Raw genomic sequence first — 17,320 nt, 5'->3', positions numbered from 1 at the left:
TACATTTTGGAGGATGTTTTATTTGGTACTAATTGATTCAAAACATAGAAGAGCACAAAAGAGCCATCCACAGTGTTAAAAACTAGTGGACAATAGGTCAGGAGCCTATAGCTTTGTTTCCAGTGGCATGCTGACAAGGGGCTTTCTTGGGGCTATTTTGAATGTTTGGGGTTGGGTTTTTTTTCAACAGGAAAACCCCTTCACTGATAAACACAGCAAAACCTGCTGATGCAGCTGAAAGAAAGGAGGTGGAAGTGCTGCAGGGCAGTCGAGTTTGCTTTGATAAGCCGTGCCCTGTCAAACTGGCCCGAGTTTAGGTCATAAATACAGAACGTGAGGCTGGGTTGTGCTCGCAGGGCAGCATCCCTGCCCTAGAAAGCAGGGGCCTTGCATTGGAGATGAATAAACTGCTGAACCAAGGAGAAAGTCTTTCCATCTTAGGGGTGGTCCCAGACTGTCTCCAAGGACTGGAGAGCAGCAAAGGTTCTTCTGCATTGGACACAGATGTGAGTGCTCCTGCAAGGCTTGGTCTTGTTCTGGCACTTCGGTAACTTGCTGTTGGATTTCAGACTCCAAAGTCTGGACACAGTGTAGAATCAGACACAAGACTTACTAGGAGCTTGGTAGATTGAGGCGTAGCTTGGTGATACTGAAGTGGTACCTGTGGAGACAACACTAGGGACTTCTTCCATCTGCCAGGCAGAGCTGATGCCTGGAAGTCTAACCTGAACTGACCATTAAGCAAAACCAGCCAGCAGTGAAGGACGCTGCAAGAGTTGGCCATACACTCTGGTGGAGCCTATGGCCCAGGCAGTTAGTGGTGCTCATGATGTTTGTAGCTATCTCACATGATCTGTCTTGGACAGCCTGTCAGCTTGATGGGTCCAGCAGCATCTTTTAGGTGTAATGCCACTAACTTGTTTTACTTTCGTGTTGGGATGTTTCTTGTGCATCCGTGGACATCACTTTCTATATGGCTGGATCAGTTCATTTCCTAGAATGCCTCTGCAATCCCTAAGGATGTACAGTGTGCTCATGTGTCAGGAGCGGCTGCAGGCCCATCTGCCCCGTGGTCACTAGTGGATGCTTAAGGAAAGCGTTGTGTTTGCTCTGCTCCTGCTCTTCAGGAAGCATCTCCCTTGATGGCAGCTGCTGAATGGTCAGCACAGCACAGTGATCGCTGGGTGAGAGCAAAGCAAGCAGGCACTGGCATCTTTCTTACCTTTGGTGTTTACCAGCTTATGGATTTCTGAGGTGGCTTTGCACCACGGCCATTACCATCAGTGACCACTGATGGGTTTTCCATAACCTTCTGTAATTCCTTTGAAAAGCCACTTAAAGCTTTGGTGTCCACAATAGCTGTGACTCCAGCTTTTACAGTTTCATTGCAGACTGGGTGCCGAAGCCTCCTGCTGTTAGTGTGCTGGCTCATGACTTTCTGTGCCACTGAGACACAGAGTTTCACGTGTTTGTTGTACTCCCCAGAGTTGTGTCCTGCTCAGGCTGGGGAGTTACCACTGTGTGTTCTCCTTTTTCACCCTCCTTAATGCCTATCCTGGCATTTTCTAAGCCCTCCATCCTTTTGGGGGATAGATATATCTTAGGTAATGCCATGATAGTGTTTGGAGTTCTAGCCCTTTTCTGAGTAGGATCTAACATTCTTTTTTGGTGTCTAACTCAGTAATTGCTTCACTTTTCTGATTAATTTATTGGATCTTGAAGCTCCCTGTACAGTTTCTCTTAGACTGTGCTGACATCTAATGGTAAGGCAAAGAGGCTTAACCTCACTTAATGGTGAGATAAATTGCCTGACAGGCAGATATAATTATATATATTCTTATTAATTCAGCATTAATTTTTGTAAGACAAGATGGAATAACCTCAAATTTTGCACAGAAAGTTTGACCTTATGCTTTTTTCCTGCTGGCAATTCATCTTTTTGTTCTGCTTCGCACTCGCTTTCAAATGGAGTTGAGCCCTTTGCAAGAGGAGTTTTGAGTACAGAGGAAGTGGTGTGAGGGTTTATACTGCAGAAGCTCTCAGTATAAGTCACAGCATCTCCAGAAAAGAGTGGCAGCATGGAATGAAATGTAGGAACAGATCATGTCCTGCAGGAGTGAGGAACAGGCTGTTCCAGTGCTGTTGCAGCAGCCTTGCCAGGGCTGCATTCTGAAGAAACACACAGACAGAAGTTGTTGTCCTCTTCTTCTCTTTCTCATCCTTCTGTTTGAGGTTCCTCTGTATTTCAAGGGGGCATTCCTCAAAGTCCCAGTGGTAAATACTTTTGAACATGAGAAAAACAAACCACCAAACACCACATCAGGTATGAAGGTCAAAATTCTACTCTGTGTGTGGGTGTAGTGCACAGCATCTTCTGTTGTGAGGCACCGCTGCTCGGAGCCAGAGTTTGGGCTGCATACAGAACCAGTACTGTTGCAACTGGTGCTAGGAGCGTTCAGCTGCAAATCTGCAGAGCTTTTTCAAGTAGAATACGTCTTTCCTACATCTTTAGCTTTTCTTTTTTGCCTTCCCTTTTCTGAGAGCCCATCTCTTGCCATGCCCTCAGCATGTGGACTTCTTTCCTATGCCAGTGCAGAGTTGCTTTTATGTCAAGGTGAAGCTAAGTCCTCTGACAGCATTTTAATGTGGCATTTCACTTATAGAATCATAGTATCAATCAGGGTTGGAAGGGACCACAAGGATCATCTAGTTCCAAACCCCCTGCCATGGGCAGGGACACCCCACACTAGATCAGGCTGGACAGAGCCTCGTCCAGCCTTGTCTTAAACACCTCCAGGGACAGCACCCAAACCACCTCCCTGGAAAATCCGTTCCAGGGCTTCACCACTCTCATGGTGAAGAACTTCCTCTTCACCTCCAGCCTGAATCTCCCCACCTCCAGCTTCATTCCATTCCCCCTAGTCCTATCACTACCTGAGATCCTGAGCAGTCCCTCCCCAGCCTTCTTGTAGGCCCCCTTCAGATACTGGAAGGCCACAGTTAGGTCACCTCAGAGCCCCAACTCCTTCAATCTGCCCTCACAGGAGAGGTGCTCCAACCCTCTGCTCATCCTCGTGGCCCTTCTCTGGACACCTTCCAGCACTTCCAGATCCCTCTTGTAATAGGGGCTCCAGAACTGGACGCAGCACTCCAGGTGGGGTCTCACCAGAGCTGAATAGAGGGGAAGAAAGCTTCCTGCTCTTTAGTGTCTTGAAGCTATCCTCTCTTTTGCCTGACACAAGATATTGTTGTTCTGTACTGAAGAAATACTGTGAAATTTGGATAAGTTTCCTTTTCCATTATCTTTACTTCTTGCTTCCAGGGCTCTGCGGAATGGACATCTTGAAGCTCATGAAGTGTCCTGATAAATAAAGATCTTTCTTACCTGGGTGGGAGGGAAAGTAATTCAATTTGTGAAAACTTGATGGCAATGGAATATGGAATATAAACTTACAGCTTTGGTTACAATAGCCTTACTTTATATCTTTTGAAAGGTGATAGTAGAAAGGGGGGGGGGGGGGAAAAAGTAATTTAATGTCGTTTCATTTCAAGAACATCTATATTAGAATGGCTAAATTAACTGAAGATTGAGGTTCCTGAGGGGAACATGAAGTCTCACAACCTTGTTCTCTGTATGTTAATGATCTGTCAGTCTGTTCTGTGAATCTAATTTCTGGTCTGGGTTTCCTGTGCTTTGTCATCTGATTTGGGACAGCACACAAGTCCTTCCATGCAGAGGAAGCTGATGGTGGGGCAGAAATCAGCCTTTTGCCTGTCCTAGGCTGTGCTCAGAAGAGTTCCCACTCTGGATCCTCTTGTGAGTGGGCTCACTGAGCAGAGGCTGTGCAGGATGTATTTGACACTTTGCTGATAGTCTTTCCCCACCTGTTGGAAGTCAGCAGAAACGTGATCTGGTCCTCATAAAAATCCTGCTGTAAGACTGATGAAAAAGAAATGGTGCTGCATGGAATGCTGTGAACTTTTGGGTTTGGTGGGCATTCTTTCTTAGGAAGTTGCAGTCTCAGGCTGTGCCAGGGGAGGTTTAGGTTGGATGTTAGGAAGAAGTTCTATACAGAGAGAATGATTGCCCATTGGAATGGGCTGCCCAAGGAGGTGGTGGAGTCGCTGTCATTGGAGGTGTTCAGGAGGAGACTTGATGGGGTGCTTGGTGCCATGGGTTAGCTGTTTGGGTGGGTTGGATTGGTTGATGGGTTGGACACGATGATCTTGAAGGTCTCTTCCAGCCTGGTTTGGTTTATTCTAAATAAAATTGCAAGGGTCATGGTGCAGCTGCTGTAGTGGAGTACTGATCATGAACATGAGCCAGCAGTGTGCCCAGGTGGCCAAGAGGGCCAATGGCATCCTGGCCTGTATCAGGAACAGTGTGGCCAGCAGGAGCAGGGAGGTCATTCTGCTCCTGTACTCAGCACTTCTTAGGCCACACCTTGAGTCCTGTGTCCAGTTCTGGGCCCTTCAGTTTAGGAAAGATGTTGACTTGCTGGAAGGTGTCCAGAGAAGGGCAGCAAAGTTGGTGAGGGGTCTGGAGCACAAGCCTTATGAGGAGAGGCTGAGGGAGCTGGGATTGCTTAGCTTGGAGAAGAGGAGGCTCAGGGGACACCTTATTGCTGTCTACAACTATCTGAAGGGAGGTTGTAGCCAGGTGGGGGTTGGTCTCTTCTCCCAGGCAACCAGCACCAGAACAAGAGGACACAGTCTCAGGCTGTGCCAGGGGAGGTTTGGGCTTGATGTTAGGAAGAAGTTCTTCACAGAAAGATTGAATGGCCATTGGAATGTGCTGCCCAAGGAGATGGTGGAGTCACCATCATCGAAAGTGTTTAGGAAGAGACTGGATGGGATGGTTGGTGCCATGGTTTAGTTGATTAGATGGTGTTGGATGATAGGTTGGACTTGATGATATCAAAGGTCTTTTCCAACCTGGTCTGGTCTGGTCTGGTCTGGTCTATTCTATTCTATTCTATTCTATTCTATTCTATTCTATTCTATTCTATTCTATTCTATTCTATTCTATTCATTTGTCTCAGCCTACCCCTGTGTGTATAATTAGCATACAAGTTTGTCATTTAAAAAAGTGTTTATTTCTTTGCTTCCTTTTCGTTCTCTGTTTCTGGAGAGAAGGTCATGGGTTTGGGAGGGACTTTCCTTCAGTTCTTCTCCCTCACACCTTGTGTTTATCCTTGAGCCCATCACCTGTTACCTGCTTTGAAAGCTGCAGTAAAAGCTGACATCTTTACTTCTCCCTCTTTGGGCGCCCAGAATTTGCTCACCCTCCTATAAAAATGCTGGAGATTCCCTGTTCCTTTTGTCTTGCTGTCTCAGAAACAGTAAAGCTCCTCCTTTCTCAGGGAAGAGCCAAATGCTCCAGACTGCAACAGCCAGAGGCGCATTACAAATATTTTCAAACACTGGAATCATCTGCCTAACTGAAAGAAAAAAAACCTCTGAATGTTTGAGCAGTGTGCCTTTCACTCTAAAATGTGTGCTGCTCAGCAGGGTTCTGCCCACTGATGGTATCTCAGATGGTTTGCAGCTAATACCTGACACAAGCAGTCTGGGTTCTGAAATCCCTTGGATCCTCACTTTAAGTGCTGAAGGGCAGAAATCCGATCTGCAGCGCTGTGCTCTGATTTGGAGTTCTTTGGGCAGTGTGCTTGTATTTTTCGGCGCATTTCTCAAACACAATTATTCATGTTGTGGCTTAGTAATTGCAGTAACTAATGCTCCCATAATTATAAGGCTTTTGTTTTGCTGGGTAAGGCTTTCCATGTCGTCATCTTCTCTTTGTGTTAGAATGTGGAGTGTCAGAGAGCTGTGTGAGGGTGAAGTTTAGAGCTGTGCTAACACGTTAGGTTTATATTTCCCCCCCCCCTCCAAAAAGAAAGGAGTATTTTTTAAAACTTAGGAGAACTTCATATGAATAGAAAGAATTAAACCCCAATATTTAAAAGAGGGGGAGAAAAAAACCCTCCTTGATTTGTAGGGTACATTTTGAAGCTGCTGTAGACAGACAGCAAACATCTGGCGACGCTTGCCGTGGTAGGTCAGTAGTTACAGATGGTCTGGGTTGGGTTTTTTTTTTTACAGCTGTCATCCAGCTTTGTACAGGGAGTGACTAGAGTGGAAAAATCTTGTGCTGAATGAACAACCAGAGCAGCAGCAGCAGCAGCAGGAGGAGGAGGCCAGCAGGAATTTGTGTCTCTACAAGGCAGGAAATTAAACCGGCGATAAAAATTTTAAACCAGGACAAGCGTTTAAAATGTTCATTATATTCTGATTTCTCTTCCTTATCCTCCAGATCTTTTTGTGTACTAGGGAAGGAAGTAGATGATAAAACAGAAGTGATAAATTAAAGCCTGGTTTAGGACTGAGCCTCAGCTCAGGCAGAGGCAGGTGGCCGCGGAGCTTTTAAAGCTTTAAAATGTGTGTCAGATTCGATGTGATGCTTGTGCAAGCTTAGAGCCACAGTCGGTGCTGCAGAGTGATGTGTTTGGGGAATGGAAGAGAAAAATGTCTAACGTGGCAGCATTCTTCTTGTTTTGTAAAGAGGAGAAAAACTGGGCTGCTGCATCCTTCATCAATCCTTCTTCTCCCTTTCATGATGGGATGAAATAACTCAGCTGGAGTCAGACGCTGTGCAAAACAGCAGAAGAATCCTGAGTTTGAGGTTAAAGAAAGAGAGGTGTGGAGGAGAAGAGGAGGATGAGGCTGAATGAAATGCTAAAAGCGTGCTGAATATTGCACATCAGCTCCATTTTAAAATGAAAGTAAACACAAAGAAAGGAACTTTGTTAACAAAGTCCAAATGCAGCAAGCAGGGCGTGCTGGTCAAGATACCTATTCTAATGCAAATGGGCAGTTCTTGGTATTCAGAATGCTTTCCTTTATCATTTCACTGGGGCTGCATGAATCTTCATCCTCGGATGCTGGAATATGCCCTGCTTGGCTTTAGGAAAGTTGAGCCTCTAGAAAGAAACAAGCAGAGTTGTAGGTTCAGTCACTTGAAAGGCCATTTAATGCTATCCACTGATGTTGAAAGCTGTTGGGCAGGGATGAAAGGAGAGAGGGAAGTGGATTATTTGGCTCGTTTTGATGTGCACTGTGCTCGTAATGCAGAGTTTGGCTCTCAAAGTCTATTGAGATGTTTAAAAGCAGATAAAAGTGGTGCTCTGGCTATGCTTTGTAGAGGGTCTGAACACTCAGTGTTACCCCAGCCACTTGTTCATGTGCATGTTATAATCTACTGCTTGATTAATTTCTTCTTGTGGGATTTTTCTTCTCTCTCTCTCCCCATCCCCCCTTCCTGCCTCTCAGTGGTTTGGCTGGAAAAGCAGACTGCTTGTTGCAATGCCCTTCTGCTGTCTTGCCCAGCTATCTGAGAAGTGTTTAGTTGTACTTGCTGCCAGAGAGCTTGCCTAGTCATGCATAAACCTGCTGCAAATGCCATTTGGGTGATAGAGATGTTGGCATGCCGGCTTGTCACCCTGATGCGTTTCCTCAGGTCTGTGTCTCTTAAGTGTTTCCTTCAACTTCTAACTATCCAACGCTGCTGTACTTTGTCATGGGAAGCTAAAAACCAAGAATAGAAAGTGTTTTCTCTTGCTGCCAGTGTTCTGCTGCACAGGTGTGGCGTTCCAGTCTCATTCCAGGTGGCCACATTTCTGCCCTGCTATGACAGTTGTGTACCTGTGCCTGCCCCAGGTACCTTCTCTAGCTGCTGCAGTGTCCAGTGAAAGGACAAACAGGTTTTGAGGAGTGACAAGGCAGCCACCAGCTGTCTTGGAGCATTTCTTATACTAGGTTGTCTGAGCTGCACTGTGTGCTTTACTTCTCTGTGTGTTTGGCAGGCAGGTGGTTGTGAGGCGCCAGGCTGCTCAATGTGATTTAGGAGCTTTATGTGTTTCAGATCACCTGTCTAAAGAGAGGTGGGGAAAAATACCCCCTGGATTATGAAGTTTAAGAAGTTTATCTTTCTGTTCACAGGTGAAAATAAGTTTCTAAAATACAGTAAGCATTTTCTGACTGGTGGCTGGCTCGAGAAGACCATCACCAAGCTGTGTGGGGACGTTCTTTGAGCTTCCACTCTTACATCTCTCATGGACAAACACAAAGTGAAGCGGCAACGTCTGGATCGCATATTTGAAGGTTAGACATTTCTCTTTCTCATGTCAGCTGCGTCAGTGGTGAGGGTTACTGAATTTCTGGGCACCAGAACTCCCCTCTTTGGGGCATTTGGTGTGGTTTTGATGGAGTTGCAATTCCTGTTGGGATTACCTTGGCTGTGCACAAATGCTGGTTCTGGCTGAGAACAAATGCAGGTAGATAAAGGCAAGCGCTGTGTGAACACTCTGCTGTCCTACAGTTAAGTTTGCTTTCAACATAGTGTTTTACAATACTCTGCCCAAATGTTGTGAAAGATTGTAGGTTTGTATAAAATAACAATCACAAAAGGCTGAGATGATCAGACAATGCTCTCTAGGGTCTCTTCTCTACAGACTTGCTTCATACAGGTTGGTTTAACAGCCTGTCTCTGATCCTAGGAAGGAAGTAGAAAACCAAATTAAAACCAAACACTCACACCCTCCCCCCCAAAACCCAGAAGATCCTCAAACTTTAATCAGTATTAATAAAAGCAGCCTGAATTCTAGTGAAAAGGTAAATGCCAGACCCAAAAGATTACATCCTAAGTCACACATGACTGAATTGTGTGTTCCTGGTATTGCTTTTAGAGTTGGTGTGAGAGCAGGTGGAGGGACAAGGTGTACTGGTTTGGTCTAAATAGATTTCTGTATTGAAATGTTAGCTTCTCCCTAGAAGGCAAGGGCATAGTTAACTAACTAACTGATCTTGATATGATGGCAGAGTGTTCGGAGTCCTGGGCACATGGTCTCTGCATCATGTCTAATGCTGGAGCAGAGAACTGCAGATGAAACGTTTCACAGGATCACAGAATTGTTTTGGTTGGGGAAGACCTCTTAAGATCAAGTCAAGCCATCAACCCTACACCACCGTGGCCATTAAACTCCATCTCAAAGTGCCATGCCCACAGGTCTCTTGGAACACCTCTAGGGATGGTGGAACACTTCCCTGGGCAGCCTGTTCCAATGTCTGACTCCTGCAGCAAAGACATTTTTCCTAAACTCTAACCTAAGCCTCCCCTGGCACAGTTTCAGCCCATTTGCTCCTACACGTGTTAACCTTGAGACTCTGCTGGCAGCTGTTGGTGTGAGCAGACCTTGGCATCTGAGTCCTGCCCCTGTTCTTCCGCTTGTGCTGATGCAAGTGTAACCACGGGCTGAGCTAGTCTGTGAAGACTCATACTGAAAGTAAAGGGTTTTGTTGGCCTGTGTTCCAGTTAGGTGAATTCCTCAGGTCACTGTTCAACTGACAAAGCAGCTACATGCAAGGGGCAGTTGGAAAGGGTCCTTGAGGGGTGCTGGGGCCGTGTGTCCCGATGGATCCAGAGAAAGAGGCTTTTCATCCAAGTATCAAAGGGTGCAGTACCAGGTTTGGTGGAGATGATTTATCTCCCTGTTCCCTCTAAAACCAGCCAAGCCTGCCCCAGATTGCCTGCTCCAAACCCTTCTTGTGTTCCACCTAGACTGGCTAGCCTGTTGAATCTGCTCACTGGGCACTAATCTCTGTCCTGAGAAAGAGGAGGTGGTTGCTGAGTACATGCAGCTGGGGAAGGCTCCCCCTCCTTCTGGGCAGCTCTGCAGTTGGATTAGCTGGGAGTGATTCAGAGGAGTGCTGGTGCAGTGCATGGCCCTCTTCTCTCTTCCCAGTCTCAGGTCCTCACCCCAGGGTGCCTCCATCTGACCCCTCAATAAAAAAAATGCGGAGTGTGTACTCTTCTTCTTGCCTCTGTTAGCTGAGCTGGCGAATGGTGGGGAGGCTGGAAAAACCTGTCCCTTTGGATGGCAGCCAGCAGTCAGATCAGCTCAACATACTTGGTGGAATTTCAGCCTCCTTTTGGGCTCATTGTAGTGATAAACAGGACAACAGGAGAGGAGAACAGTCTGTGATGATGTGGCAAGGAGTGTTGTCAGGGACAGAGGTGCCAGTCCAGTGGCCACTGCGACTGGTTTAAACAGCAGAGGCTTCCCCCAGGCTGATGTTCACATCTAGTGATGCTGTTTGATCAGCACCTTTGTCTGGCATGTTTTTCCCAGCCCTGCAGAATCTACTGCATCCCACAGTGAGATCTGCACAGCCATGGAGTGCAGGGAATCGAGCCAGCTGAAAATTAACACTGGAAAAAGTTTCCTTAGCCACCTCTGCTTCCTGAGCCCATTCACTATCTGCTAGACAAAGAGCCAGGTTTTGAAAATAAGAGTGGGAAGGCCAGGCAGAAAGGGGCTGAAACAATGGATATTGGATATTGGGGAAGGACTTCTCAGGATATCAGGTAGTGATAGGACTAGGGGGAATGGAATGAAGCTGGAGGTGGGGAGATTCAGGCTAGATGTGAGGAGGAGGTTCTTCACCATGAGAGTGGTGAAACCCTGGAATGTGTTGTCCAGGGAGGTGGTCGAGGCCCCGTCCCTGGGGGTGTTTAAGAGCAGGCTGGATGAGGCTCTGTCCAGCCTGATCTAGTGTGGGGTGTCCCTGCCCATGGCAGGGGGGTTGGAACTAGATGATCCTTGTGGTCCCTTCCAACCCTGAATGAAACTATGAAACTATATGGGAAAATGCTTGAAATATCATATTCAGAGGAATTCAGTTTGGCTCCTGACAGTGTCTGAGCTGTATTCTGCTCTTGAGTGTCTGCATGAGAAATGTCCCACTGTTCTGTGGGGTTTGCAACCACATCTAAGCTGATGGTTTTAAATCCCTCACCCTGCAACTGCCTGAAGTGGGGTAAAAACTCAAGGGGGTAGTTTGTCTTTAAAAGGCCTTTCCCTGTCTATCTCCTGCTCAGGTGTAAAAATTAAGTATGCCAAGTTGTTCTCTGGTACCAGTTTGTGCCTTCCACAGCACAACCCAAGCACTGTGTGTTTCAGAAACATACATAAGATTTTGCACACCTGAGGGCATGTAACAGGCTGTAGGGCTAGCAGAGGTGGCTGATCTTCTGTCAGCTTTCCTTGTTCTTCAGCTGGCCTGTGGTTTTCTTCACTTGGCCTTTTCCCTCAGCAGGAAAGTAGTTTAAAGATGGAATTCCTTTTTATTGACAGTTCCACTTACCACCAGGCTGCAGTGATTTATTAACCAGTACTGTTTCTAATTATCTATTTTTTTACAACTAGTTTAATGCACAAACTTGTGCTGGGCAGCTGTGGACACATCATGACACCTGGAGTGGTGACAAACAGCAATTCCTTACTGAGTATTGCAGGTCAAGGAGGGGATGAGGAGTTGACACTCAGCTTCTGGAAGATGAATGGTGTGGGGTTGACTTCCCAGATGAACAGCTCAGTCTGGGGACATGGGGCAGGGCTGCACTCAGTTTTCTGAGGAGCGTGTGGGTGACCACAAACACTCTTTCAAGTGGGCTGACTGCACACAGAGTGTTCCTGGAGCTGTGGCCTTAGGGAATTTGCGCACTTGCTCATAGTAACTAATCATGCAAAGGAAGCAACAAACTGAACAGGCATCGATGGGTTTACTCTTGCCGTGTCAGTTAACCATAGTATGGTAGTGGTACTGCTACATTTGAGTTGATAGTGCAGCAAAACCCTGACTCTATTACTCTGAGACCAATTAGCTTTCTTTTAATGTAGCTGAGTAAGTGATTTTGTCTCTGAGGTACCAATGATTCCCTTCAGTCACTCCTTAAATAGGAAGCAGAATATTTGCCTTTAATCCTGAGACTGTTTGCAGTGATTTTCACGCATGTTTCAATGCCCTGCCCTGTTCTTATGTGTATCATCTCAAAAGGGTGGTGTAAAATGTGCTTTGTCTCTCCTCATGAGACCCCACCTGGAGTCCTGTGTCTAACTCTAGAGCTCCCCACACAAGAATGTGAACTATTAGAGTCAGTCCAGAAGAGACTGAAGATTAACCTCATGGTTAGAACTTGATGATCCTTAAGGTCCCTTCCAACCCAAATCATTCTGTGCTTCTGTCATCCCAGTGTTATAGTTACACAAGCTAGGGCTTGTGTGGCTCTATAAATTCTGTGTGTTAGAGGTCATGCAGAGGATTGAAACTGAAGACTGTCCTTTGAAAAAGCCAGGTCCTGAGTTCTGCTTTCTACCTTCCACCAGGAGCTGTGAGCTGTGCTTGGGTGTTCAAGAGGAGATTGGACGTGGCACTTGGTACCACGGTCTGGTAGTCACGAGGTGTTGGGTGACAGGTTGGACTTGATCTTTGAGGTCTTTTCCAACCTTGTTGATTCTATGATTCTCTAAAGGCATGATTCTAGGCACTCTGAGATGCTAAACTCACTTGCCAGTTTATAAACCAACGTTTTGGGTTCCTCCCTTGAAGATAAATGGTATCAAGGCACGCGAAAGATTAATTAGTCCCTGATTATATTGTTCTCTGTCCCCCTCTCCGGTGCTGCTGGTGATTGCAAAGCATAATTATAGCAGCATACATTTGGCAGAACAGTTGGAAGTGTCACAGTGCAGAAATAAAATATGTTCATTTTGTGGGTAATTTGAAAAAAAGAATCTAAATGTTTTTGGCAGTTTGAAAAGTTATTATCTCTAATTAAGGTATTGTTGTGCTTTATATTGTAAGAAACAACCCCAGCACCCCTGTAAACAATGCTGTGTGCCGGCTTGGATTCTAGAAGTCTTTAATTAATGTGTGTCTGTTGTTACTGACCACTGCCTGGAAGCTCCTGTGGGGATGTCTGGAGCTCTGCGCCTCGCTGTGAGCTGATAGATGAAGCAGGAAGGCAACAGAAGGTGGCTGCAGCATCAAGAATATTTTATGTTGTCTCCTTTGTCTGTGAAGGAGCTTGCTGAGCACAGAGAATTTGCTCTAACACATTCCATTGCCCAACGCAGTGCTCAGACCCCACTGCTTGGGGTGGGTTTCCAAGGGAGCTCTTGAAAGGGGAGAGCTGAGGCATGTGGCTGGAGCTAGGAGGAGGAAAGGGATGTCCTCTCCTGTGTCTTCTTGCTTGTTCACACAGATATTGAGGATTAAACTACAGCACAACACTTTGCCAGTTTGATGATTGCTTGAAACCAGAAATTTCTCTCCAGAACACCTTGTAGATGGTACCTGTAGCACAGGCTGTGGTGTGTGCCAGTACACAAGGGCTGTGCAGACCCTATCTGCCACCAAACAGATGGTATGTTTATCTAGTTCTGGGGCTTAGGAAGCAAAAAGCATTTTAGCACACCTCAGAGCTCCTCAACAATCATTCCAGGTCTTCTTCCCTTTTTTAGGCAGCCCTGGTGTACAGCTTAAGCTTGCTCTTCACGCACAGGTTGCTGCTTCCTTTCTAAAAGCGTCCAGCAGCAAACCCAAGGTGCATGTGGGCTGTTTTAGCAGTGCTGCTCTATCAGCTGAGAAAGGAGCTGATTTGGAAAAGAAACTGCATCTTCATGGGATGGGTTTCTGAAATTGCAGATAAAATCTCTCTCATCTTTTGCTTTCATGAAGGGCAGCCCTGCTTTGGGAAGGTCCCATCACTGGCATATACCAAGTGCTGTGCTCCTTGAAGGGCAGCAGAAGTGCAGGATAAAGGAAGAGTTTCTTTCAAGGGCATGGGCTGGGCTTTCATGCCCTGTAAGAAAACGCTTGTGTTTTTAAAGCTGCTTTTTTCTGTGCCTCATGCTGTACAACATGAGATTTACTAAGATGAGTTGATCATAGCTGATGTGCTACACTGATGGTTCCAGGAGGAGTGCAGAGAAGAAAGCAGATATGAAGTAAATTCAGTTTTCTTCATCCCGAATTTGTAAAGAAATCTTGAAATACAGAGTCATTTAGTTTAAAAAAACCCACATTCTCTTTCCTGGCTTTTTTTTTTCCCCCCTCTTGTGCATGTAGTAGAGAGCTTGGCTTCTTCACAAGTGGCAAGTCCCAGATTGACAAATACCAAGTGTTATTTCATGACCGGGGATGGAGCCTGTGCGCCTTGCGTCAACTGTGATCTGACCCATTGCAGTTGTGAAGTTTGGCAGCTAAGGCAAGTTTGCTGCATATTAATGATGGAGATGGCCTACTTTGGCAGGGCTTGGGCTTCCCCTGAAGATAAAAAAGAATTTTTACTAGAGCTCTGTTCTCTGTGTGTGTTGATCTGGAAATCAAAGGAAGGAGGAATAAATACTTCCAGGCAGTGAGCACACTCAGCTCTTTCTGCTATCAGGGGCAACTGCAGATGTCAAGTTTTGGAGGAGGTTCTATGAGTTTTCTTAACTGACATCCCAGTTTGGAAATGTTTACCCCTGTCTCACTGGCTGCAGGTATCAGAGAAAGGAAGCAAAGAACGAAATGTGCAGACAGTGGTAAATCCCACAGTGCTTTACAGAGGTATTTTAAAACGGTGCTAGGCATAGGAAACTGCCAAGTGTTTCCTACAAAGACATCAAGGGACTGCCTCCTTGTTTGGTGTCTCTCTGACAAGGCTTTAGAAGGCGGCTCATTGAGGGATTAGGGCAGCAGAGGGAGCTAAAAGATTCCTGATGTTTTACCACTTGCTGTTTTCCAAGAGAAAGTGGCTCTTTCCCACAGCACCAATTAACCTTCACCAAAATGTGATCTTTCTTCCCTGAAGTGCCTTCAGCAAACAAATAAAGATTTTGAACTGCAGAAAATTCCTGTTCTCCCTGGCAAACCAGGATAAATTGAATCAGGAATCAGGTGGTAAAAGCTACCAAATCTCTCTGGAGGAACAGCCCTCAAATCTTCCCACTGTAACCCAAGCGCTTCAGCAGAGTTTTCTATGAGTAACCCAAGCAGGACGTCCTATAAGTAAATCAGTTTACTTTCAGCTACAGGTGTCTTAAAAATGCAGATGTGTTGCATGCAAAGGTGTTTGAGCCATGCAACACTGTTATCCTGTGTTTTGCCTCTAAGAACTTAGAAAGTATTTTCATGAGCATGAAAGAGAGAGAATTAGGTACAATGTTTAATCTGTTCCATAGCAGTTGTCTGCCAAGAACGGAGAGGCTCTTCCAAGGATTAAGAGAAGGTGACCTTGAAATAATAGAGTGAAAATGATGCTCCCAAGAGCCATCACATAAGAGGATTTACCACTAGCACACCTTATGGAAAGTTATCTCCATGCTGGGGGGGGGGGGGGGTGTTTGTGTTTACCCCAGAGCACAAACATCCTTTGTCTTACTACACTTGCAACTGAAATACTTATGCAGAGGGTTATGTTTGGGGTTTGGTTTTATCCTTAATGGTAATTTTTTGTTTGTTTTTGTGGTGAGAAGGGGGTTTTGGCTTTCTGCTGGATTGCTGCAGTAACCTGCTTTTGTAATTTGAATCTTTATGATGTGCTACCTAAACAGCATTGAATTTGCATGCACTTAAGCTGCTCTGGTCTTACCAAGATATTACCAATAACAATGCAAGCTGTATGAAAGAAAATTAGCTTAAAAGCCCATTTTGCCCTAATGATGCTGAACAGTAGCTGCTAATGAAAAGCTTTATTTTAACAAGAAAAACTGAGGAGGGGAAGAAAAAAGCCTACAGAGCAAAGAATCTCAGTGAGATGCTTAAACTGGGCTGAAAGGCTCAGGTCACTGATTACAAATGTGTTAAGGAAAATGTTGTGTCCATCAATACAGGTTTTACCTTTGTAGTTACATGTTCATCGGTGTATTGATATGAAATCCACTGCTTACTGGTGACAGCCAGCAGCTACCTTCAGCTGTGATATACTCAGGGCATCTTACAGCTAGAATAAAGTCTTACTGGTGTCACAGAGTGTTAAATACAACAAACAGCACAGCCTGGCACTGAGTTTAGAGGGTTGTGCTAATTGTATTTGTAATGCCACCTGTATTTGAATCGGAATCCTAATACTTAACCACACCTCACCAGTTAATTCCTGAGTAATCTTTTAGAAGACTTCTCAGACTACAGATTGTGCTTTTAGACAGTGCAGATGAGTGCCTGGTAAAACTTATAAAAGCTTTAGAAGTCTAAGTGGTTGGTGGCAATAGATGCTTCATTCTGCCTGGGGTTAGGGGAGCTGCCCTGGAAGCCCTGGATTTATGCATTGCTCTGCTCTCCGGTACGCTGAACTGTTCAAAGATTAAGCGTCGAGGTAAACACACTGAAAAATTTAAGCAGTCATCTAATTAAAGCAGACATGTTCAGCTTTCACAGAGACAGTTCCCATCCTTAGGGGAGTGCAGTCTGAGATGCAAAAAGGGATTTTGTTTCCTCCTTTAGCGCAGACAGGATGGGAGTGTCATTATGCAAGTGGCAACAAGAAAATAGAAGTGGAGACAGTCTCCCTAGTGCTGAAGGCATCTGCTGCTCCATCCCTGTGTCCTTGTTCCTTGGGGTCAGTACTGGACTTGAAGGGCTCCTCTCCTTAGGGAGGGGGGCTTGCATGGAGGCTTTGCCGAAGGGAGAATCTCTCTCCTTAGCAAAGTCATTGTGAGCTGATGGATGGGTCATTGGAGTTAAGAAATCTGTGCTTTATCTTTCAGCTCTTCTCAAGGCAGACGGCGGGTTAGAAAACTAGCCATTGCCTCTGTGCCTTTTGTTTTTCTGACAGAAGACGGTCAGCTTACAGAGACTTCGAGTTCCTGTGACACAAATACGGCAGGCTGTTGTTATGCTCTTGGAATCCCTTTAGAAAACGAGCCTTTGCTACCTGTGGTAGCAGCTGGCATCTGCAGCAGGTACAGGTGTGCCCATGGGTACCACTGCGGAGCCAGAGGGCTGTAGTGCTTTGTGACTCTGCTCAGATGCTTCCATAAGAAGGCTCCTGCTTCCTTCCTTTCCTGTGAGAACTGAATTTAAGTTGTTTGTGTTTCTGAGTAGATGTGGTTTTGTTTTCTTCTAAGCTAGAAATTAGCATTTCGACATTACTCATGTTTTCCTTTTCCTGATGCTTGTTTTTCAAAGTATCATCCTAGGCACCGATTCTTCAAGCCTCTCATTCTGCCAATTAAATGGAGACACACCAAAAAAAAAAAACCAAAAACCAAACAAAGCATAGAAATTACAGGCAGTGGCAGCAGGACTACAAAAGCTGAAGAGGAAAGAGTCTTTATTCTTTTGATCCCACCTGTATTTTCAGAACGCTTCCTCCTGTGCTAGGCGGTGACACTCAAATAGACTAGGATTCCTGTTAATAGGTAATTAAGAGTAATTTTAAGTGTTAATTTAAATGCATGATAAAGGCCTCTTTTTGTCAAGGAGTGTACAGCTGAAG

At 45.5% G+C, this 17,320-nt stretch overlaps 1 protein-coding gene across 4 annotated transcripts in view; it reads left to right on the top strand.

Annotated features, from left to right (window-relative positions):
- CTBP1 (C-terminal binding protein 1) overlaps positions 1-17,320 on the top strand; it is a 210,664-nt gene that overhangs the window by 33,849 nt on the left and 159,495 nt on the right. For all 4 annotated transcript variants that reach the window (XM_068149551.1, XM_068149550.1, XM_068149549.1 and 1 more), the window contains exon 2: positions 7,999-8,160. In XM_068149551.1, the coding sequence (XP_068005652.1) occupies positions 8,112-8,160 (49 nt within the window). In that variant the 5' untranslated portion in view covers positions 7,999-8,111. The remainder of the gene's footprint in view (positions 1-7,998; positions 8,161-17,320) is intronic.

This window comes from Melanerpes formicivorus, unplaced genomic scaffold, assembly GCF_026170545.1.
Source record: "Melanerpes formicivorus ecotype bairdi unplaced genomic scaffold, bMelFor1.0.p_v2 SCAF_18, whole genome shotgun sequence".
Classification (NCBI taxonomy): domain Eukaryota; kingdom Metazoa; phylum Chordata; class Aves; order Piciformes; family Picidae; genus Melanerpes; species Melanerpes formicivorus.
The sequence above is the reverse complement of the archived record's forward strand: the minus strand, read 5'-3'. Positions and strand labels throughout refer to the sequence as shown.